Source organism: Cheilinus undulatus, linkage group 9, assembly GCF_018320785.1.
Source record: "Cheilinus undulatus linkage group 9, ASM1832078v1, whole genome shotgun sequence".
Taxonomy (NCBI): Eukaryota; Metazoa; Chordata; class Actinopteri; order Labriformes; family Labridae; genus Cheilinus; species Cheilinus undulatus.
The window spans coordinates 40,485,897-40,509,285 of NC_054873.1; the positions used below are offsets into that span (position 1 = coordinate 40,485,897).

At 38.5% G+C, this 23,389-nt stretch overlaps 1 protein-coding gene across 9 annotated transcripts in view; it reads right to left on the minus strand.

The window, feature by feature from the left end:
• Nucleotides 1-4,454: 4,454 nt before the first annotated feature.
• Nucleotides 4,455-23,389, minus strand: part of mical2b (microtubule associated monooxygenase, calponin and LIM domain containing 2b) — a 66,305-nt gene continuing 47,370 nt past the window's right edge. For 2 of the 9 annotated variants that reach the window (XM_041796151.1, XM_041796147.1), the window contains 19 exons: nt 22,779-23,237; nt 21,995-22,096; nt 21,741-21,833; nt 21,556-21,597; nt 20,410-20,596; nt 20,060-20,133; nt 19,203-19,284; nt 14,906-15,061; nt 11,426-11,479; nt 10,679-10,800; nt 10,297-10,527; nt 9,931-10,106; nt 9,379-9,752; nt 9,087-9,160; nt 8,884-8,973; nt 6,806-6,899; nt 6,109-6,217; nt 5,925-5,998; nt 4,455-5,837 (listed from right to left, as the gene is read on the minus strand). In XM_041796151.1, coding sequence (XP_041652085.1) covers nt 5,626-5,837; nt 5,925-5,998; nt 6,109-6,217; nt 6,806-6,899; nt 8,884-8,973; nt 9,087-9,160; nt 9,379-9,752; nt 9,931-10,106; nt 10,297-10,527; nt 10,679-10,800; nt 11,426-11,479; nt 14,906-15,061; nt 19,203-19,284; nt 20,060-20,133; nt 20,410-20,596; nt 21,556-21,597; nt 21,741-21,833; nt 21,995-22,096; nt 22,779-23,237 — 2,805 coding nt within the window. In that variant the 3' untranslated portion in view covers nt 4,455-5,625. Of the gene's footprint in view, nt 5,838-5,924; nt 5,999-6,108; nt 6,218-6,805; nt 6,900-8,883; nt 8,974-9,086; nt 9,161-9,378; nt 9,753-9,926; nt 10,107-10,296; nt 10,528-10,678; nt 10,801-11,425; nt 11,480-14,905; nt 15,062-19,202; nt 19,285-20,059; nt 20,134-20,409; nt 20,597-21,555; nt 21,598-21,740; nt 21,834-21,994; nt 22,097-22,778; nt 23,238-23,389 lie in introns of those variants that run through there. The other 7 variants (XM_041796155.1, XM_041796154.1, XM_041796150.1 and 4 more) reach the window with 6 other exon arrangements.

Sequence of the window (23,389 nt, forward strand, 5' to 3'; positions counted from 1 at the left end):
ATTAGCTACTTTAGAAAGAGAAATTACCTGCAGGTAATCTACTAGGGGTGGGACAAAAAATCGATACACTGAAATATCGCAATACTTCCTGGCATGATATTGTATCGATATTTTAAAATGCAGTATCGATATTTAATTAATTAGCTAATTATTCACTTTGTTGGTGCGGTAGTTTGTGGTGTAATTTCACCCCCTGACCGCTAGTTGGCGGCAGGCATCGCTAGCTGGCAGTTGACTCTTGTCTCTTCTCTCTTGAGACAACGAGATCACACGAGACTTCCGGTCTGCATGAGCCGGTTGCTTGTACCCACCCAGCAGAGCAACTTCTGCTGCATTCATAGTGGATGTGTGGACTTATTTTGGCTTCCAAAACATTAAAGACAGCACAAACTTAGACAGGAGTTAGACAGTCGTTTGCAAGATATGCCATGCCAGAGACAACACAACGAACCTACTAGTTAGGCATCATCGCGTTAGCGCTACAGCTAACGGTTAACGTCAACAAGCAAGCCCGTTGAAGCTACTGCTGGTCTCTACTCGTGCAACCATAATCACAGTCGTATTATTTCTAAGGACCTGTCCAGTATAGTGTCGTTAAGAATGACGGCTTCAGTAACACAAGAAAGAAATACTGGCCTGTCACGTCATGCCCTCCGCAAAACACAGTCCATCAGTCTTAAAGCTGGACGTGACGATCAGCTCATCTCCCATAATCTCCCTCCACAAACACATTATGTGATGACATAAAAAACTGATAAAATATGAAATATAAAGGATTGGAGTACATTCGTTCTATAATAATTTATTCCCCTTTTCTTAAAAAAAAAAATCACGGTATTTTAATTCAGTGCAACAAATGGGGAAAATCCTCATCTTCAGATTGAACAAAGACAGGTAAAATGCGAGATGATGCAGGACTATATATTTTTTAAATAGCTTAATTCTACATTGTTAAATTTGATATTAACTTAAAATTACATAATAAGTTATACATATATATACTACACACATATGTATAGACTTTATGCACTTCATATTCAGTATTTAGCTCAGTCTGTGTCAAATTCTGTGAAATTGATACTAAATTGTTGTGAATAAACTGAGAAATCCTCCACTTGACCATTTTATAACTATTTTGTATTCTCTAGTTAGACATATCTTGTGATGTATCGTTATACACATATGATGTGTATTTTTCCTGACATAGTCTGTAGGCATCATTATGATTCATCTTTTTCACTGGTGTTTAAAAAGCTAACTAAAGATTGCAAAAATCGGCAATATCATAGAATCGCGATTTAAATTGAATCGGCACCTAAAAAATCGTAAAAAATCGAATCGGGAGAAAAGTGAATGGTCCCAGCCCTATAATCTACACAGGTCAGGCAAAAATATGCTGCCCTTGTAAGATGACAATTTTTACAGATTTTAACGTTTTTATGACCCACTGATGATGAATTTACAAGACTGTAATATTCATTATAAATATACATTCAATGTGGCTGTTTCTGGGTTTAAAACAGCCACATGTCGTCCACAATGCCTGATCTGACCCTTATTTTACTTGGTCTGAGATCATTGCACAGAGTCCAGCGAGGAATGGAGAGAAAGAGAGAGAGATGGGGAGGCACGGAGAGACGGAGACAGAGACGAGGATCTTGCGGAGAGTCATCACACTTCGGCCCTATTACTGCTTATAGAGATACAAACCCCCACCTGCTTGGTAAAAACTTGACGTTAAAGCACATGTCTGAGCCCCTAGAGTAGTTCATCTTCATGTCCACTCTCTGAATCCCTCTGACATCCCTGCATGCATCATGAACGGGGCCATCTCCGTGCGTAATTATGGATGAGCTGCGCCAAGATCAAACATGCCGACCTCACTTGTCATAGGACAGTCCGTGTCCAGATTAGGATTGAATGTTCAGTTATTGAGTCATTTTCACCGCTATGGAAATAATTTCTACCATTTAATGACAGCTGGAGTTAAATATGCCACAGGATTTATAATTGATGTCCTGTTTAAACTTAAGTGACCAAGACCACGAGTTCACTTCTTTATGACATAAAATAAGATCTTATGTAAATAAAATGAGGTTAAATTAGTCTGGCATTACAGATTTGTTTTAATGTAGGATTAAATCAGGCCAGAGGTTGAACTGAGTTGCTCACCAAAGCGTGATGATGTCTGCGTTTGTGGTTGAGGGACAATTACGCAGAGAAAGTGTTTATTATCCTGAGAGCAGCTGTTTTATTCCCACTCAGGGGAAGAACTTTGGTACTACAAGGCAAAATCCTCTGGCTTTGACATTTGTTAAGGCTTGTGCAAGAAACTAGTCAGAGGTTTGGACAGGACAAGACTCACTGAGAGAGCAGAGTTGATGCTGCAGCTGCGCTCTGCCCTGTGCTATGCTCTTTTTTATGATGTTCCTCACAGCTCTAAATGTTAAACTATGAATAATTTCCTTTGATCTGGGGAGTGGCAAAAACACATGTGAGCTATAATTGTAAGAAAACAAACCTAGGCAAATTCTTGAGGCCCCCCTCATGGACGAGGCCCCAGGCAATTGCCTACCTTTGCCTAATGGTAAAACCACCTATGGCAAACTAGATACCAAAACGTTAAGGTGTGTAAAATGTGAATAAAAACAAAACGAATTTGCGCCCTTTTCAACCTACATTAATTAGAGAAAACACAAAGACATGATATTTACTGTTAAAACTGACTGTTTTAGTGTTTTTGGCGAAAATCTACACAATTTCCGATTTTGATGCCTACAACATGTTCCAAAAAAGTTGGGACAGGAGCAAGAAAAGGCTGGAAAAGTTGTGGAATGCTCAAGAAACATCTGGAGCATCCCACAGGTAAGTAGGTTTATTGGTAACAGGTACTAATACTATGACTACTTATAAAATGAGCTCCTGAAGGATCAGCTGTTCACAATCAATGATTGCACAAGGTTTTCTTTGTCAAAGAGTAGGTAAGCAAATAGTCCAGGGGATTATGAACAACATTCCTCTATATGCAATTTAAAGGAATATAGAGATTTTACTTGCTATAGCACATGATGTTATCAGATGATTCAGAGAATCTGCAGAAATCTCTTCACATAGGGGTCAGTGCCAAAAACCAAACTTGAACAGCTATGACCTTCAGTCCTCAGAACTGTACAGCTTAAAACCCAGCATCATTCTGTGATGAATTTTATAACAAGGCTAGAGAACCTGTTCGAAAACCATGGTGAAGTAACACTATGTTGCTGCATCTACAAGTAAGTTAGACTGGAGTTTGACAAATGTAAGTAAGACTACCATGAAAAGTGAAAGCCATCAGCAACATCCAGAATGGCCAAGAACTTGGGCTCAAGCTTGCCTGAGATGGGCTTACCTAAAGTGGGAAAGTATGCTGAGGTCAAGTCCAGATTTCCTTTTTTCTGTCATCAAGAGCTTGGGGATAAAGAGATAAAGGATTATCAAGATTGTTATTGATGCAAAGTTCAAACGCCAGCATCTGTGATGGTGTGAGGGTGTATTGGTGTCCATACCACTGGTATTGCAATTCTATGAAGGCAGCACTAATACCAAGTGGTACATACAGGTTTAGAGCAACATATGCTTCCATCTAGAGCGGGGGCCTACAACCTTATGTTGAAAGTACCATTTTTGTTCATACTCCCTTTCCAGAAAATCTTTGAAGAGTCACAAACCACATTTGAACCTTATATGAAGGTGATGCAGTCAATTAAGTGTTTGTTTATCAACATAACTGAGTGAGCAGAGGTATGTGGCCATTCATTGATGTTTTATCACACTGATAACTCTCCAGTTAGATTTTTTAAATTTAGAACTACAATTGAAACAACTGTGCACAGATTTCATTAGCTGCAGAGAGGAGGGGTCCCTAAGGATTTCCTTTTGAAGGACATCTCTCCTTACTTTAGCAAGAAAACTTCAAGTTACATTCTGCATGAGTTACAACATCAAGGCTTAGCAGTGAAGGGGTGCAGGTACTCGACTGGCCTGGCCTGCATGCAGACCATGCCCCATTGATAATGTATGTAGCACTATGGAGCACATAATAAGACAATGGAAACCTAACACTGTTGAGCATCTAAGATGTACTGTACAGTACATCAAGCAAGAACTGAAAAGAATTCTACTTTCAGAACTTCAACAATTAGCGTCTCCAGTTCCCAGTCTCTACAGTGCTGTTACAAGAAAAGGTGATGTAAGTTAAGAGCTCCTGTCCAAACTATTTTGGAATGTGTTGCAGGCATCAAATTCAGAACTTGTGTTTATTTCCTAAAAAACAATCAAGTTTATCAGTTTAAAGATGGAGCGTCTTTTCTTTGAGACAATTTTGAGGTTTTCAGGTTTTGATGTTTGTGGAACTGTGTTTTGTACTTGTAGGTGTCCATGTAGTCTCTAAAAAAGATGTACCCCTACCAGCTCCAAAATTTTAAATATCTTTTTATTTACCTTTTTGTTAAAAAGTTAAAGAAGCATAAAACCAACATACAGACACATTTCAAGCTTGTACAGTTTTTCTATGAAAACATAACTTAAAGAGTTTGTTGAGTCACAGCAAACTGAACACATAAAGCCCACAAACTAAATGAGCACTGTGTTGCGATGGGTATCCATGGTCAAAACTCATGTAAACACATTATTTATGGTCTCCTGTGGAGGTAAAGCTATAATTATGATTTAGAGCTCACACTGATAGAAAAAGAAACAATCACAGTTTAGTCTGACAGCAGTTGGCCAAAGTTTAAATCAGCTCTTAGATTAGGAAAAACTTTCTAGCATGTGAAATTACTGGTTTCTGTCCTCATCCATGATGTCAAAGCATGAGGTTTGCCAGCTAGGTGGGCAAAGGTTGTGACATAAACTGGTGCAGTCATTAATCTAACACGCAAGAAGGTATCAACATGTGCAAAAGACAGCCTTGCATTAAGTGGCTGACAGTATTAGAAACATTAAAATATGATATTTTTGGTATTCAGCAGCTGACAACAGATCGGTGGCAGAAAGGTTCTTACTCTGTGTTTAAAGGTGTCTGGATGTGAAAAGAAATTTGGACAGTGTTAACATATTAAGTGGAAAAATGAAATTCAACACAACAATTGAACTCAAACAAAATTGCAATCAAGTGGCTAATAGTGAAAGACAAAACAAATCTCTGGGTTAATGATAATTTCAAACTAATCAAGTGCAGTGAGAAAGTTCAGTGCAACAATAACATCAGATCCTTAAGGCAAGCAACCAAACAGTTCTGATTATGAGGTTTGAGAATAAGTTTACAAGGCATCTACATCATTTTTAAGCGGTACAGCCTTTTGTACATCCAGTTTTAAGTCAGCACTGAGGCTTGCCAGTTAAACTTCTGAGCACAGAGGTCATACAGCCTTAATGTCAGACATGTTTGCCAACATGTGAGAAAAGCTCATTGTCTATTTGTTCTTAGTGTCTTAGTCTAGCAATGCACCAAGAGTTTCACCAGTCCTTCTCACCATTGAAGCTTCATGGAAACAAGAAAAATATTTAAAAAAAAAAATGAATAAGGGCACTGCGGTTCTCCAACCAGGCATCCTGTTCAGCTCTGATGATCTCGACGTTTATCCTCTAGTTCAGTTTCCAGCTGTCATCTGACTGGACCCAGTTAAACTCGTAGCCCTTGAACAGTATAAGGCTCTCCAGGTCCTTGTCCTCAGCCCTCTCCTTTAGCCTCTGCTCCTCCAGTATAGACACCAGCATATCTCGTTTCTCCACTGTCCTCATGATCTCTGAAAGCATCTCCTGTTCCTCCTGCAGTTCAGAGGCAGTTTTCTTAGTGTCTGGAGCAAGCAAGAGAGTGGAGGAAGAAGTTATGCATAATGTATTTGACAATAAGATGGTATGTTTCTGTGTTGGTAAACTCTTACCTTCAACAGCCATTCGGTGCCTTAGTTCTTGCTGCAGTCGGCTCTGTGTGTCCTCCAGTTCAAGTTCCTGGGCACTATCAGAGAGGGGAGAAATGGTGGACCTCAGTAGGAATAAGAAGTGAATATAGCATAATTGATATTTTTCAAGCTTTCCATCAATGTTTGATCTGATGCATTCACTTACAAGATCATGAGTTCAGACTCGTAGCGGGCCAATCTGTTCTTCTCCAGAACAAGTTTAAACCAGGATTGATAGAGCTGTGCTTCCTCACTGTCATCTGCCAGAGGTGATTCTGAAAGGGGAAGAGTGAGAAAGCAAAGAAAAATAAAGAAGGTAGGAGACATGGTTTGTAGGGATTGGTAGAGGGGGAGAATGAAGGATGGATGCATGTTGGGGGGACATGAAAGGAGGCAGGATAAAGTAAATAAATAAAAAATATTTCATTTTTTACATCATTAATGTAGAGCCATTATAACAAAAATCCTACTTGAATCATGCACAAATAAAAAATCATAAAAGCCTCAACTTGACAAGACCTCACTATTCACTGGAACACAAACAAAGGCCTGTGCTGTAAAAAGATGAAGCAACGATGAAGTCTGTCTATTGTGAGCACAGCCATTAACTGTACTGTGTGTGTAGAGGCTTTTAACCAGACGGAGACTACAAGGCAATGCTTTTTGTAAATGGTTTGAGGAGTATGGGCACATCAATAAATAGAAGAGAAAAGTGAGGTATTCACGGTTGAATTCCATTGGGTTTATGTTGAACCAAGGTGTTATGGTTCACAGTTCTATCAATGAAAGTAGCTTTCTGATGTCTTGTGCAGGCTCAAGGACCCTCAAAAATCACTGGTCTGTGGGTGTGTATTGTCCATTACCTGTTTCTCCTCTTATGGTCTTTTCTATAGATACTCCTCTCTCTTCTAGATCTCTCTGTTTCTCTGCAACCTCCTCTAGTTGTCTCTGGATGGCCTGGGGAATCAGAAATGGATTATTATATCACGACACACATGGTCAAAGAAGATGACTATTTGTCCATCCTTAAAGATACACTATATTGCCAAAAGTATTCACTCACCCATCCAAATAATTGAAATCAGGTGTTCCAATCACTTCCATGGCCACAGGTGTATAAAATCAAGTACCTAGGCATGCAGACTGTTTCTACAAACATTTGTGAAAGAATGGGTTGCCCTCAGGAGCTCAGTGAATTCTAGCGTGGTACTGTGATAGGATGGCACCTGTGCAACATGTCCAGTCATTAAATTTCCTCACTCCTAAATAATCCACAGTCAACTGTCAGTGGTATTATAACAAAGTGGAAGCGAGTGGGAACGACAGCAACTCAGCCACGAAGTGGTAAACCACATAAAATGATGGAGTGGGGTAAGCGGATCCGTGCAGAGGTTGCCAACTTTCTGCAGAGTCAATCGCTACAGACCTCCAAACTTCATGTGGCCTTCAGATTAGCTCAAGAACAGTGCGTAGAGAGCTTCATGGAATGGGTTTCCATGGCTGAGCAGCTGCATCCAAGCCATAACATCACCAAGTGCAATGCAAGGTGTCAGTTGCAGTGGTGTAAAAGCACGCCGCCACTGGACTCTAGATCAGTGGAGACACGTTCTCTGGAGTGATGAATCACGCTTCTCCATCTGGCAATCTGATGGACAAGTCTGGGTTTGGCGGTTGCCAGGAGAATGGTACTTGTTTGACTGCATTGTGCCAAGTGTAAAGTTCGGTGGAGGGGGGATTATGGTGTGGGGTTGTTTTCAGGAGCTGGGCTTGGCCCCTTTGTTCCAGTGAAAGGAACTCTGAATGCTTCAGCATACCAAGAGATTTTGGACAATTTCATGACTCCTAACTTTGTGGGAACAGTTTGGGGATGGCCCAGACCTTGCTTTGTGCACTGGTGCGCAAAGCAAGGTCCATAAAGACATGGATGAGAGAGTTTGGTGTGGATGAACTTGACTGTCCTGCACCTCCTGACTTCAACCCGATAGAACACCTTTGGGATGAATTAGAGTGGAAACTGAGAGCCAGGCCTTCTTGTCCAACATCAGTGTGTGACCTCACAAATGCCCTTCTGGAGGAATGGTCAAAAATTTCTGTAAACACACTCCTACACCTTGTGGAAAGCCTTCCCAGAAGAGTTGAAGCTGTTAGAGCTGCAAAGGGTGGACCGACATCATATTAAACCCTATGGATTAAGAATGGAATGTCACTTAAGTTCATATGCCAGTAAAGGCAGGTGAGCGAATACTTTTGGCAATATAGTGTATCTTTCTCTAAGGTGTCTACCTCAGACCACCACTGTTATTTTGAAAAATTATAGAACACACTACCAATAGGTTTACACCCTGGTGCTTTTTATTTGACAGAAAGTTGCAATGATTCCTTATAATTTATTCTTAAAAAAATGTAGGTATAATATTTTTAAAAACTGCATTAGCATTAATTGTGTATTTGTCATAGCAGCTGTATCAGATATAATAGCTCAAAATCTGGAAAAATTAAAACAATGTGCATAGCTGGATTTCATTTATATTAGCGAATAACTGATGTGTAGATTAATGTAATTCTTATGCCTGTTTATGTAAAATAAAGCTAGAGCCATCAACCTGTCTGCTTTGATTCTCTAATTTCAGCAACTAAATGTCCAAACACACCAAGCAAGCATCAGATAGATAACATCACTCAGGAAACTGAAGCAACCATTTAAAATATATTTTCAACGCAATCAGATATATCAGTGGATAATCTGTGTGATAACAGTCACTCTGTACTTTTCCACAGTGGATCTTTGAGTCGCCTACTCTTTGGCCAAAATTTGTTCCATAAGAGTATCATATAAAAGTTGATAACATTACAATTAAAATGATAAAATGTTCCCTGGTAAGCCCTTCAGCTTAAATCATCTGATTAAAAAAAAGTCCCACAAAAAAAGAAAGATTATTACCTGAGCTCTGTGTAACCTCTTCAGCTGCTCTCTTTTAGCCTGTTGAACCACCATCTTCTCCTGCTTCCTCCTCTGCCTCTCTGTGCTCATCTGGGACAGGAAGTATGGAACATTTCAGTAAATATGCACGTATGCAATACAGCATCAGTAAGACTTCCCTGTAGTGTCTGGTGTATCAGAACAAAGTAATGGTCTCTACCAACCTTTTGACTGGATGTGATGTTTTCAAACTCATCATCACTTGAGGAAGGATCTTCCAGGTTCTGCTGTGTGGAGGCTACATCAAAAAAGGAGAAAAATAAGTGAAAAAATAAGGACAATATTAATTCTGAAGTCGAAAGGTTTTTGCTTTGATACTGTAACAACGAAAGGTGGATTTAAATGTCTGTGATGTTGTTATACTTTTGTTGCACAGCCACTGAAAATCCAAGTATGTCCCTACATGGAAGTCTAAGTGCTCACTGCTCTATAATGAAAGGGATTCACTGTTCTGACCTTTGTTACTAAGATTGGTGAGTATCGTCATTATTTCCTTTTGCATTTCCTGGTCCTGCCCCTTGATTTCTGACGTCTTATTCTTTTTCAGCCTTAGGGATGAAAACAAGTTGACCCTCTTTCGGGGCAAAGAGCTCATGTCATCAGAGAACACCCCTCCTGAGTCTCTACGGCCCCTAAGTGACACATTCTGCAACAGTGAGGGCAGGTCCTGTCCAGCCTCCCATGCAACAGATGCCCATTGAGCTTCATTCCTGTTGGTCTTATTTTCATCTCTGGATGGCTCTGGACCCATGTTACTAAAGAGAGAGGTGAGGCCTGCAGCTCCTAATGACATCGGCCTCTGTCGGCGGTTGCCTTCACGTTTGGGCCTCCTGGTGAGCAGCATGAAAAGAAAATTGTGACATGAACTAATGTATTAACTACAAACAAATCCAGTGCAGAAATCAACAGAAAAGGGTCACTTTGAATAGTTTTCAATCAGAGAATTTTTCTTGCAGCAGCTAAAATGTTTTATTTTTTATAAACTATGAGAAAAGTATTCAAACCAACATTGGGACTTCAGAGTTGGAGCTGTTGGAGGGATTAGTCACACTAAATGTCCTCCTGAAGGCATTGGCTATAAGCTGGAAGGTTGAGTTTGACGAGGCAGAGGTTTGGCTTTGGGAAAGCTGCCCATCCTGGCCAGGGTCCGTCTGAATCTTATCTGCTTCAGTCTCTGCTTGTACCTGATAAAACATCAGAGGACAGGAAAAATGCGGTCAACATAATGTGGAATTAACTCCTCTTATCTTGCCCACATCACTGTCTTCACTATACTAGAGAAGACAGGAGGAGAGAGAGATAAAAAGCAGAAAAAAGGATGTGTAGACCTATTTTCTTGAAGATCCACATAGCTTTTTTGAAAAAATAGCTCACTTGAAGTTCATGTGTTTTTTTGTTGTTTGTGTTACTCGTCATTTCCTCTGGTGTGGCCAGTATGTCCCAGTTTAGAAGTTTTTCTTTCTCAGACAGCGACAGCATCAAGCGTTTCTTTGGGGAGGATGAACTGGAAACAAACTCTTTTGTGGCTGCATGCTCTTCATTCTTCTTGCTTCCCTCTGAGGAATTCTGAATATCTGCTGATGTCTCTGAGCTGCTGTTGGAAAACTACGAGAACAGGGAAACAAAAGCCTGACTTTACACATTGTGTCCTCAAACAATTGTGTGAAATTGCATAATAACACAAAGAAAATGATTCTTACTCAACTTGATTAGTTCTTAATAACTGGACTCATTGTAGCTTATAAATTTAACTTACAGATAGTTTTTCAGCTGTGATTGCCTCCTCAAAGTCAGAGTCTGCTTCAGGGACAGTTTCTGGTCCTGTTCTGTCCTGGGACCAGCTACTCTGAAAGTGCTTGACGAAGATGAGCGGAAAGGCTGAATAAAAGCACAAAGCGCTCTTGTAAGTCAGAGATTTAATATGTAGGGTATTTATTTATGCTTTTTTTTTTTACATTCAGCTCTCATGTCTACAGAAGGGGAGTAGATGGAAGAATGTGACGATTTAGAAGAAAACAATAAGCAAAAAAATTCACTGAAAGCTGGAACCAAAGACAACGGGTTATCTTTGATTCACAAACACTGTTCAAACCATTGAGCACCTCCAAGTCAGTCTCAATGCTATTTTTGTCAAAAGAGAAAGATACTGACCTCTAGTGTCGTAAATTGTACATTACATTCGTGTTCATATTGTACAAGATTCAGACAAACAGCACCGTGGCTCATTCTTTCTCTAATTGTCCCTAGCAACTTTCCGTTGTGATTGATTACACCAATCACAAAGGTAAATATAACTTGATCAGACAAGATTTAAGATGAAGCAGAGCATGCAAAGAAAGAGCACAAAGTTGTTACACAAAACCAAACACCCATTTGTTTCCAGCCAACAACAGACTCAGTTTGATGGATCAAGGCCTGTGAGGACATGTTTAGAAACCAGGGTTATGAGATGAAGATGGGAGAAGCCATGCAAAGAAAAACAATGAAAAATCAGGGTACCCACTCGCTCTGATCTTGCGTTTCCACCGGTTATTTTGTTTGATGTTACTTTTATCCTCTAAGATAGGAGACAGAGACCAAAACACACTGAGAAAGGCAGACTTCAAGTTTTTGACAACTGGTCAAAAGATCTCCTAGGGATGCATGATATTATTGGTATGATATAAGTTGGGGCAGATATTAGCGTAAAAAGTGAATAATTGGTACATTTCTGCTGATATTTACCTCCACCAAGGAGGTTATGTGATCAGGTGAGTTTGTTCGTTTGTTTGTACGTTTGTTTGTTAGCAAAAGAACTCAAAAATTCATGGACGGATTTTCATGAAATTTTCAGGAAATGTCAGAAATGGCATAAGGAAGAACTGATAAGATTTTGGGAGTGATCCAGATCAGCATCTGGATCCAGGATTTTTTTAAAGGATTTTGTACTTTTGGGAGATAGGGCTAATGGCAGAGGTCTGCGCTGTTACCACTTTACACCAGGAGACACTCACAATGCTGGGAGGAATAGAGGAATGTTCACCCTCTGCCATGACTTCCAGTTGTCAGGTGAGACCATGGGTGCTTCCGCCATGACAGTCTACACGTAGCGAAGCCAATGCTTTGCCTCACTGTGTCTCCACCCCACCGGGGAGGGAGTAATTGGCAAATTAGATTTTGGGAGTCATCCGGATCACCGTCTGGATCCAGGAATGTTTTTAAAGGATTCTATTGGGAGATAGGGCTGATGGTGGAGGTCTGTGCTCTCTGAGTGCTTTTCTAGTTAAAACTGTTTTTCTTTTTTACCTATATCAGCGGTAAATACTGCTGTTTTTCTGTATTCATCTACATATAACAAACTTTAAAGGAGGACTGAAATGTGTTAATTTGTTCATTCTCAATCTTTAAATTGTGTGTTTAGGGACTGAAGTTTTGGGTATGAACTACATTTATATATCGGTATCAACATCGTTATAGGCTAAAATTATTTTGTCAGTATTGGTATATCAGCAAAAATCCACTATCATGCATCCCTTAGATCTGCATATATAATATCACAGAGACCAAATCTCTACAGTGTGTTTTCCCTGGCTCTGGTTCTCCACACTTGAGGATACAGAAGGTCACATATCAAAAGATTACAGCTGGAGATATTAGACCCAGTGCTTATGTGAGCCTGTACATATGGACTGAGCTTTGATTGAAGCTCTATGCTATCTCTTGTCTGTTAAATAAGAAAAAAAGTGCTACTTAAATACCATAAAAGTAGACTGAAATAATGGGTCAGAGGGAAAGTCTGGACAAAACTAGTGTTAACATGATTCATCTAGACCACAGGTGTCAAACTCAAGGCCTGGGGGGCCAAATCTGGCCTGTGGAACAGTTAAATCTGGTCCACAAGATGATCTCATATTTCTGTTATAATTAGCCCATCAGTATCAGGTCTGCAGATTTCCTCAAGTATGAAAATGTAATTTTATCCTTGATGATTTAAGATATCCTTGTTAAGTCATAAATTCTGAAAAATTAAAGAGTAAGAATATTTAAATAAGTAGTTAGGAATGTGGGAAAAGAAATTAATTTGTGCTTTAATTTCACATTTTCAATTTAGCATCTCACAATTAGGACTCAAACTTAGGATTTTGACTTTTAATTTCATACTTTGAGCATTTCAACTCATAATTTTGATTTCTCATATAATATTTTGAGCTTTGAGATTCATAATTCTAATTTCAAGTGATATTTTGACCTTTTTAACCAATTATTTTGTGTTTTACCTCATATTTTCAACTCCAAACTTTGACCTCATAATCCCATAGTTTGACCTTTTAGACTCACAATTTAAAATTTTGAATTATATTTTGACTTTTAATTTCATGATTACAAATTTTATTTCGTATTTTGACCTTTTAAACTCATGATTTTGACTTTCCTTCTAATACATTATTTGACATTATTTTTCAGTTTCAATTTCATGTTTTGATCTTTTTGAACTAATAAATTTACTTTTCTCTGATTGTGAGCCTTTAAACTTGTCTTTTTAACTTTTAAAATGTCAAAATAGTTTATCATCAGTGCTAAGTTTTTTTTTTTTTCATATTTTATTACTGGTGAAATGAGGTTGACAGTTTATGGTTAAAAAGGTGACCCTGTTAGGCCCTCAGGTTATTCCTGAATCCAGAGTGCGGCCCTTGCTGTGATTGAGTTTGACACCCCTGGTCTAGACCAGTGGTTCTCAACGGCGAGGAACAAATGTGCCCTGAGGCGAGTGTAGGTGGGCCTTGGGAATTTGTACAACCATATGTTACTACTACAACTTAATGAAAAGTACTGAACCAGGTCTGCCCACAGAATTAGCTGAGCCCCTGAAAACCCCATTGAACAGGCCCTCCCCAGTTGTGATTTATTGATGATATCAGTGCATGTGTTCTGGATCAGAAGCAGTGGTGCTAGTGCCCTGGCTAACAGTTACCTCATTTTGGAGCTGAAAAGACTGGCAATTTATTGTGGGGTTCAGATGTTGAAATTATTATTATTTTTTTTTTTTGTGCTTCTTTTAACCAATTCAACCACTTTTACTACATATTTTTGCCAATTCTTTTGTCAACTTTATTGAAATGAATATGGTGTGCTAGAGAGTTTGGACTGACCTTAAGTGTGCCTTGGCCAAAAATGATTGAAAACCACTGGTCTAGACATGGCAAACACTGGTATAACACTGTAGCCTAATCTGAATAAAAATAGCTCAGATATTTAAAAGACTAATTAGTTTGCCATTCTACTGGTTTAAAGGTAACCAAGGTATCTGCTTGCATGAAAATGTCAGTTATTCATATCTTACTTTTCACAGTAGTGTAAAACTAGGCATCTTTCAAGAGGAGGGCAATGAATTTCTAATACCAGGTTGTCACTGAGGTTGCATTAATAATGCACTGTATGGACACAATACTACAGTGCATTCACTTGGTATCCGAATGCCCAAAACACATCATTCATTCAAAATGTAAACAATTTATTGATGAAGATTGCCAAGACATCTGATCAAAATGAATCAGATAATAATTAAATTATTGTACTAGAAATAAGATCCTGAAAGTATGACGATCTAGTAATTTCAATACATTTTTTGCTATGTACATTAAGCAACATATTTCTCTTTGTTTTATATCAAAGATAATAAAAACAGAGCAAAAGAGTTGGTATAACTGCCCTCTATCTTTTCCTGTAGAGTAAGCAACTGATAAATAACTTTTCACAATCCTGATATCATTATCTTGCTTTCTGGGGCCCTTTCTTGTAAACAAGATCATCTATTTAGGATGTAAGACAGTATCCCAAAGAGGTGAGATATTTTTTTCTGAATGCATTGTGCTTTAGAGATCATAGTTTAAAAATCTCCTGTCTGTTGGTTTAGTAAGCAAAACAAAAAAACCAGGCCAATCTGATGCATATCTTGCAAATGTGTAAAAAAAAAAACAGCATGATTTATATAAACAGCACTGACCTTTGCTACTCTCCTGACCCTTGGTTGTTGTTGTATCTTGCACCATGGGTTCAACCACACAGGAGTCATCCAGAACTTCAACAGCCATCTCTGTATCTTCAGGAAGTCCTTTCTGATGTTTATCAAGCTGCTCTGAATGCGAGTTGGACACCCTGACTGCAAATAAAAAACAGTATGTGGGTAATTAATGTTCACAATCTTTAAATTAATGCTAATCATACTTTCAGCTTTTGCAGTAAAACAAGTCATGTTGCTCATTTCATGCATTAGGTCCTGCTAGTATTCAGGAAAGGTTAGCAGCAGCATCAGCACCATTTTCTATTACATTACCTAAAACAATCTGAACAATCAGTGAATAGTTTTTGGGTACCAAATATTCCTGTTATGCAGCAAGCAAATTCTAAAGTACATTTCATACAGTAAAAGCATTCAGTGAATAGTTTTTGCCTCAGAGAGCGAGAGAATGACACATGCACTCCACAACAGTTGAATAACTCCACAATAAATATTAATTTCTATTTGCATCACAAGCACTGATAAAACACGTGACATGTTCATGACAGTACTCACAGAGTAATGAAGTCAACATTGTACAGAGATGATTCCACTTGGTCAGTGCAAAGAAATGAAAAAACATTGATGAAACCTTTTGTATACAACAGCAATTTGATGGTTCTTCTATTAATAAGACTATTAAAATGGTATCCATGGTTGTTCCCACATTGGTTTGGCTGAGTGTTTTAAGAGAAAACATATAACAACAAGAAGCTGAAAATTTACCATTCAACCATAGACAGATACCAAACCCAGAAGAAAACATAGAGCAGACCCACAAACAGAACCCACAGGGAAGTTGATAGTTCAATTTTGTTCAGGCTGACTGGAGAGGGGGTTTAATTGGGTTACATTTTACACCATTGTTTGATCATTACTAGATTTTTAAAAAACACAATCTAATGATTTTCTTTTATTTTTCAGGTAACATCAGTATAAAAAGTGATTTTTCAGTGGAAGCTTTTACATCCACCCAGGGGTAAGCTGTTTAAGCCCAATGCTGAGTGCCTCCCTTTGAATCTGCTGCAAACCCAGAGGCCAGTCAGCATTTCATCAGATGTTACAAAGCACGTTATTGTTGAGTTAACAAAAGCTGTGATGGTGAAAATGATTTGTGTGGGTGATGTTACATTAACTTGGCAAAGGGAGAGGGAAAGGGTTTGCTTGATGAAGGGCCTTTGATGAAATTGTTGATTCTGTGGGTAAAAATATGCAAACACTTGGAATGTGTCTTTCTGTTACTAATAATATGATACAATTAGACTAACTGGCAACAAACCACGAGGAAGATTTTTCTGTAATCAATGTGATTTATTCTTGAATGTATATTTACAGCTTATAAATACCAGAAATTAAGCAATTTTACAGTAATTGTTATTGCGGAAAACAAGTAACAAATCCTGCAGAATGCTTCAATTCTAATTACAGGTAAAACTATGAAGCATATAGTATACAGCCAAAAAATATGACTGGCGGTGTGCAAAAAGCTGCTATGGCGCTGTGGATCTCCTGAGCAAAGTCTAGGAAGTGCATGAGAGAGATCTGGAGAGGGGCTCTGAGAGGGGGAGGCCTCCTTCTGAAACAGAGGTAATGACAGACAGACCACAGACATGTAGACACAACTGTTACTGTCAAATGGGCCTGAGAGGAAGGAGGGCAGCTGTTTATGATGCATTTGAGAAAATAAATTAATTCAGGGGCATTCCTATGGATTTGATGTAAGCAAGGTTACAGATGAACACAGCAAAACACAAGTGTTAGTGGGGTTAGTGCAGCTGTTAGACTACAATAAAACAAGGATCCACCCAAAGGTGCTATGGGTGCTTCAGCATATCCTCATTTCAAACAACCTCTACACTAATTCACCTCTAGTGAATGATGAGGTAAACTCATGGCAGATTAGATAATCCCACTGTCAGATGAACAGGGACGCCTTTACTACACTGAAAAATAAACCTTTATAAAATCAAATGTTTAGCCCATATTGGGGGATGCTTGGGGGCTAGGCAGTGGATCTTTAAGGTCCTTCAAACTCATCTTCTGGATCTGATCAAAATTGTGTCCTGATCCATTTTACAGTGGTTGCCCTGCTAACTGGCTTTGTCTTTTCTGGAGCTACAGTGGTAGCATAGCTACAGGCAAAAGAAGGTGAAAAGTTTTGAGAAATAGACTGGTAAATGTTTGTTTGGGCCTTTCATAGAATTAAAAAAAAAAAATTTTAAAAAGAAAACAATTATCATCGTCTATAATTCTAGTTAATGCAACACAGTCCATTATTTGTGATTTAACAAAGGCACATTACTTTACATATGAGATGACATGCAATATACTGAGCTGTGACACATAGCACCTTTAGATCTAATAAGAGCTGGCTCATACAGGTTTATGATTGGTTAATCTAAAAAAAACAAAGTGGAGGTGCACTAAAAGCTCTACTCATGGGGATCTAGGGAGACAGAAAGATCTCATGACCATTGGCGGCCAATCGTCATCTACCCTGCTGACACAAATCAGCCAATCAGAAGGTGCAGCATTGGAAACTTAAAACAGACAAGAATAATGAAAAAATAATGAATAAGAAGTGGGAAATGGAGATGAAAACAGGAAGACAGAAAAAAACAGAGTGCTGATAATTATAAACAAACGTACACTTGACACTAAAATTATTACAAAAATATTGCAGCGAGACAACTGCCCCAAAACAGGTCATCACTTAACAGTGCATTTTAAGATGTGGACCCTAGGTCTGCATAATGAAACCAATAATCAGAAGTAAATAAACAAAAACATCAACAATGATCAAATATACAAAGGTATAAATTGCCTAACTTGGCACAACAAAATTAAAGTGAAACAGTTTCACTAAGCAATATTTTTACAAAGTTACGCTTTTCTTTGTGGTTTCAGCTTCAAAGCTGAAGTGTTGGCCAATAAAAAAAATCCACAAGGACTAAAGATACATCTCTCCATTTATGGCCTGTACTGATTTCCATCAACATTTTCAGATTCGATCTAAGAGTCATAGATTGATTCAAAATATAAAATAATTTCAAAAAATTCCCACCATTTTGTCATAAAAAAAGTGGTTGTAACAAGCAGATTAATCAGTCCTTTGATTAACAAAAAGTAAAGAGAATCATGAATAAATACCAAAGTGATCAATGAAATTTTCTTAAAACACAAAATAAGAAAATCCTACACTAAAATGCAAATTTAATTTAAGTAACAAAATTTGAGCACATCAATTTGACTTTAAATCTAAACACTGTTTGGCATTTCCAATGCATATCTCCATTGTGCAGAGTTAAGGTGCAGCAAGCAGATGCAGTCAGTGTAATATCAAATTCATGTGGATTACAATAAAACAATTGTGGTCAATAATGGAACACCTCCTGTGGTGCTGGTTTACGATAAAGTGTCCTTTTATACTAACAAAACAGACTCTTTTACATACAACAAAGCCTGTCTGAGGGGTTTCAGATTTTTTCACAATCTGGCAGGTTTCTAATGGAAGAACAGGAACTTCACAAAGAAGCCAGAAAGACCTCACCTAATTCTAGTCTTAATCTAACCAACTGTTAGCTTTATGCATATTTACTTGGCCCTTAAAGCCTAGAACAAGCTAATGTGAGGATCAAGCAACAATGGCAGCTTTTTATTAATGGATCAACACTTTAGTAAAAGATGGCTTTGTTGTTAAATCTGTAGGCAAAATTCATACCAGATAATAAATCAGATGTAATCCAATCAAGTAAAGCAATAATATTTAGGTGTTATATGCATGATAAAATATGTCTGACATCACACAAACTAGAATGACACTTTGAATAAAGCACAGATTTCATTTGACTTGAAGTAACATTTCTGAAACCCTGATTATCTATTTTGGGTTATTCAAGAAAAAAATAGGAATGCACCTAGGGTCCTAAGGTCAACTGGCTCAGACGAGCCCAGTATGGCTCTCTTTCCTATGTGCGCTGGTGGCTGATGGGCTGCTACTGGACCAGCTGTGGCTCGTAGTAGATCTGTCCCAGAACCTCGTGCATCATGCAAAGTAGAGGTAAGCCCAGGCTCAGTAGCTCATACAGGAACATATAGTCATGTGAGTGGCTCTTCATGTGGGATCCCGCAGCTGTGAAAGACTCACACACACTTCCAAACAGCTGTCGAGGCAAAACACACACAGCCCGGCTAGCACGCCTTGGCCAGCTGAGGCCTCGCCTTAGCAAGGAAACCAGGGTACCTGAGGGCTGAATCTGGATGCTGCCCATCACTGTGTAGCTTCCACTGGCCAGAGACGAGGATTTTACACGGTTTTGGTCTTCCTATAATGATGAAGAGCCACAGAGGGAAAATGATCAAATACAACACATCCTTCTATTTAGAATCACAGGAGAAAACTGATTTAAGTCAAAGTTATGAAGCAGTAAAAAGTAAATAATTAGGTTATTTCCTATCATTTTTGGGATTAAAAATATTTACTTTGCAGATAAATTGCCAGCATTTTCCTGGATCATTTGGAAAAATTGGACACCTTTAGTGTTTAGCTTTATTTTAACAGTAAACATGAATCTTTGGTGAATTCACAAATTGAGCTTGGTGCAGACATGACCAGAGACACAGATCTAATTCTGCTCGAACTTGAGTTTAAATAATGATCTTTAGTGACTAAGACAAAAAGGTATTATTAGGTACCTTATAATATTTAAACAAACAAGACAGCACCGTAATGTGGCCAGTGTCCCTTTTTGTTCATCTTGTGGACACAGAAGATCCAAAAATCAGATTGTTTGGGATTTATTCTGAAGAAATAGCATCTATTTGTAAAGATCTTTCCCATTTGCACTTAAAGGTATTAGGTAACATTTGAAAATCTTTTTTTTAAACTTGAGCTGCTCTAAGGAGGTGAGTTATTATCCAACAACAAATCTATAGCTGAGCAATCTTAAAGCAAATAAAGTGAAAAGCGAAATAAGGAGAGACGGCTACTTTTGATGGAGACTGGTTTTTGAAATTAAAAAGTAAAATTCCCTTCCTTTTCAAATTTCTTCAAGATTTCCTTTTATTTTCCCTAAATGCAGCCACAGAAATCTTCCTTACCATTCTCCTTCTGAATCTCCCCATGTTAGCATTGGATTGGCACTGTGCATAGTGCATCTTGCAGTAGAACTTCCCTACAAAGGAAGCCCAGAAAAATCAGAACACTTCAATATCTTCAGGAAAATTAAACAGTACTCCATGTTCAAAATGAAACAATACCTTACTCTCTAAAGAAACACGTATCCATATAAGATTATTAGGTGACATCACTTAGGTAAGGTTTCTGGAGTTTCATTGGACAAACTCATCAAACTACAATGTATCTGTTAAACAAGATCCTCCAAACTTCATGTTCAAATACCCTTTCAGATGGGCTGGATATGTCAACAATTATGGTGACTCAGACCTACCCTCCTGGGAATCGAAGGTATGCCCTCCCAGACGAAGGGTGCAGTTGCAGACGTCACACCGAAAACACTCTCGGTGAAAGAAGTAACCCTCAGCACTCAGTCGCTCCATCACATACACCCGCTTGGTGCAGAAGTGGCAAATGTCACTGCCACCAAGCCCAGGAGGGTAATCCTTACGCACCATGCACTGTCAGAAAGAAGACCAGAACAAGGTCAGAGAGGTGATGCATACTGCTTTTTAGACTTTTTAGGGATGCTGGTTAGTCCTGTGAGATGCCTGCAGAGAAGTCCTTAAAGCAAACTAGTTACATGGTTCAGCAGTGAAATGTAAAATTTTTATACAAGTTAAAAACATAGTTGCAACAGAATCAATGGAGAAATGATCAAGATCACATTTTTCAAAGTGATTTTTAGTACATCCCCTAAATCTCAAATTTAAAGAAAACAATACTGCTGGCAAATAGCAATAAATAAGCTATTGAGAAATACTAGGAGTTACTGACAATAATCTTTTGCTTTTATTACAATATAATCAAGATGAATGAGGTAAGTAATGCTCCACTCATATAATACATACATTCATAGAGATCTTATCGGTAGGATTTTCGTTTTTTTTTTTTTTTTTTGTTCCAGAATGTGGAATCAAACCAAATGTCTTAAGCCAACTTTTAAAGCCAAAATTAACAATTTACAAGTTTCACGTAAATTTGTGATATGGAACCTGAGGTCAGAAACACAGTCATATGAAATTAAACTCATTTTCTTAAATGCACAAATGTTGATTAAATGAAAGTCCACTTTTCAGACTTTATGCATTGAATATCAAGTCAGATGCCACTCAAACTGTCTGCATTTGCCTGTTAGAATTCTACATTATCATTTAAACTGATCAGAGTTGCAGAAAGCAGTGGGTTAAGCAGAACTTTAAGCAAATAAATGACCTGCAGAGCCATGCCATCAGTAACTACTGTACAAATATGTGCACCTGACTGTGTTCACTTGAACAGCCTCTGCCTTCATTAGCAGCTTTTCTTCTAAGTACTGACTCAAATAAATGCAATGTCTGCATTGCATCTGCAATAAGCTTAAAAACAAATAATTGCGTTGTAGCCTTGACTACATAAAGGCAAAGTGCAACCCATTTACCCCTTGAGCATTAGGACCCCTCCGTGTCCAGGGAACTAAGGCCTGAAAGGGAGATTCACTTTTGTCAAACAGAAGAGAAAGGGAACCAGGAACACTCTATGTATTTTTAAACTTGCCTTTTGAAAACAACAACAACAAACCCATTCTGGATTAGACTTGTGTTTGACACACCACATGCGTCTTACCGGCATGGCATTGGGCCTGTGGTCCGTCTCATAGAGGACGGCCAGTTTCTGAGCTTTAGCATCTATGGCCGATGATACCTTTCCAACCGTACGCTAACGTAATACAAGGGGGACAAAGAAGGAGCAGAGGGATGGAGGGACAGCAGTAGGAATTGGAAACAAGAGAGAGGAGTTATAAACAGGACAGAATGAAAGGTTTTGAACAGAATGATCTGCTTTATGAAACAGTTTTAACTAAGAGTATGAACTGATACCTCTTTCATGTAACTAGGAGCTCCAGAAGGACAACTCTCAGAGCGAATAACTGACTTATGAGCCTTTCTTCTAGGGCTCTCCACAGAGCAGCTCCCACTGGGCTAAGTGAACACCAGAATATGCACATCACTGCTATGATGAGAGGCATTTCTCATATGTTAAATTAAAAGATGACACTTCAAGCATCATTTAAAGCTGAATTTAAAGCTCTAACTCATTTAGCTTTGGTACAGAATTAAAGACTGCAGAATAATTTTGAAAATGAGGCTTTACAGCACTACTTTTATAAAGAAGTTAGTGTTTAAAGATATAACAGAGGATTAATTTACCATGAAGACCATTTTGGGAAAAAAAACTAAGCTCATCAACAGCTCTCTTTACTCCAGCAGAAGAAGCTGCAAAGCTATTTTCAGGGTAAATTTAGAGAAAAATGAAAAGCTAACAAAAAACATATTACATGTCAGTTCATTTTCAGACCTGATGATCTTCTCCTCCTGGCTGTACGATTTCCTAACAAGCTTTCCTTAAAAATTCCCTTCCTTTCTCAAAGGGCCACGTGTTAGAAATCAAGGAACGTAAAGTAGTTTTTTTCTGTCAGTAGTTGGATAGAGGTCAAGGTTATTTCTGTAAACCTTGTTAAAACAACTGTGAACTTCATATATGGTCTATAAAAATGCTGGTACAGTAAGAAGTTTGAACTGCAGATCTACAGCTTATCATAGTGACTAGACAGACCTAGTGGACTGTTTGGCAGTATGTTGACAAACATAAGAAAACTATTACCTCAATGTGATCTTCCTCAGCTAACTGTCTATCATCAAATGCCCCCTGAGCACATTCATGATTCTTCTCCCGCTCGTTTTCCAGATTTGTTGGTGAAATCTCAGATGTCCTCACACAGTTTTCATTTTGCACAGGAATTTGAGAGTTTTTATCAGAGAGGGGAGAGGAGACCTCATCAAGGCAAGCTGAGGAAAGAGCAGCAGATGTTTTGTTGCCGTGCACTGTGGATTCAGCATGGAGGAAAGAGATTTGATCAGTTCTTTCAGAGACAGAGAAGGATGAGGGAGTAGATGAGTCTTTCTGTTTCTTGTCCTTGTGGCCAGAGGTGTGCACAGAGGAAAAACCAGCATGAGCAGTGGGGTCAGGGACAGGATGAACAACTGGATAAACACTGAGGCTCTTATAGGCAGAAGGAGGAGGATGTGGGGACAAGGGAGGCAGAGTGATAGAAGGCTCCACCTACAGGAAAGGAGCCAAAGACAAATGGGAGCCTGAATTAAAGAGAACCATAAAACTAGAGAGAAATATAAGATTAGATTAAAGTCTTTTTTGCCACAGACAAAGCAAATTAGTTCATTTTATTACAATGGTTAATTTTTCACCTGAGTAAA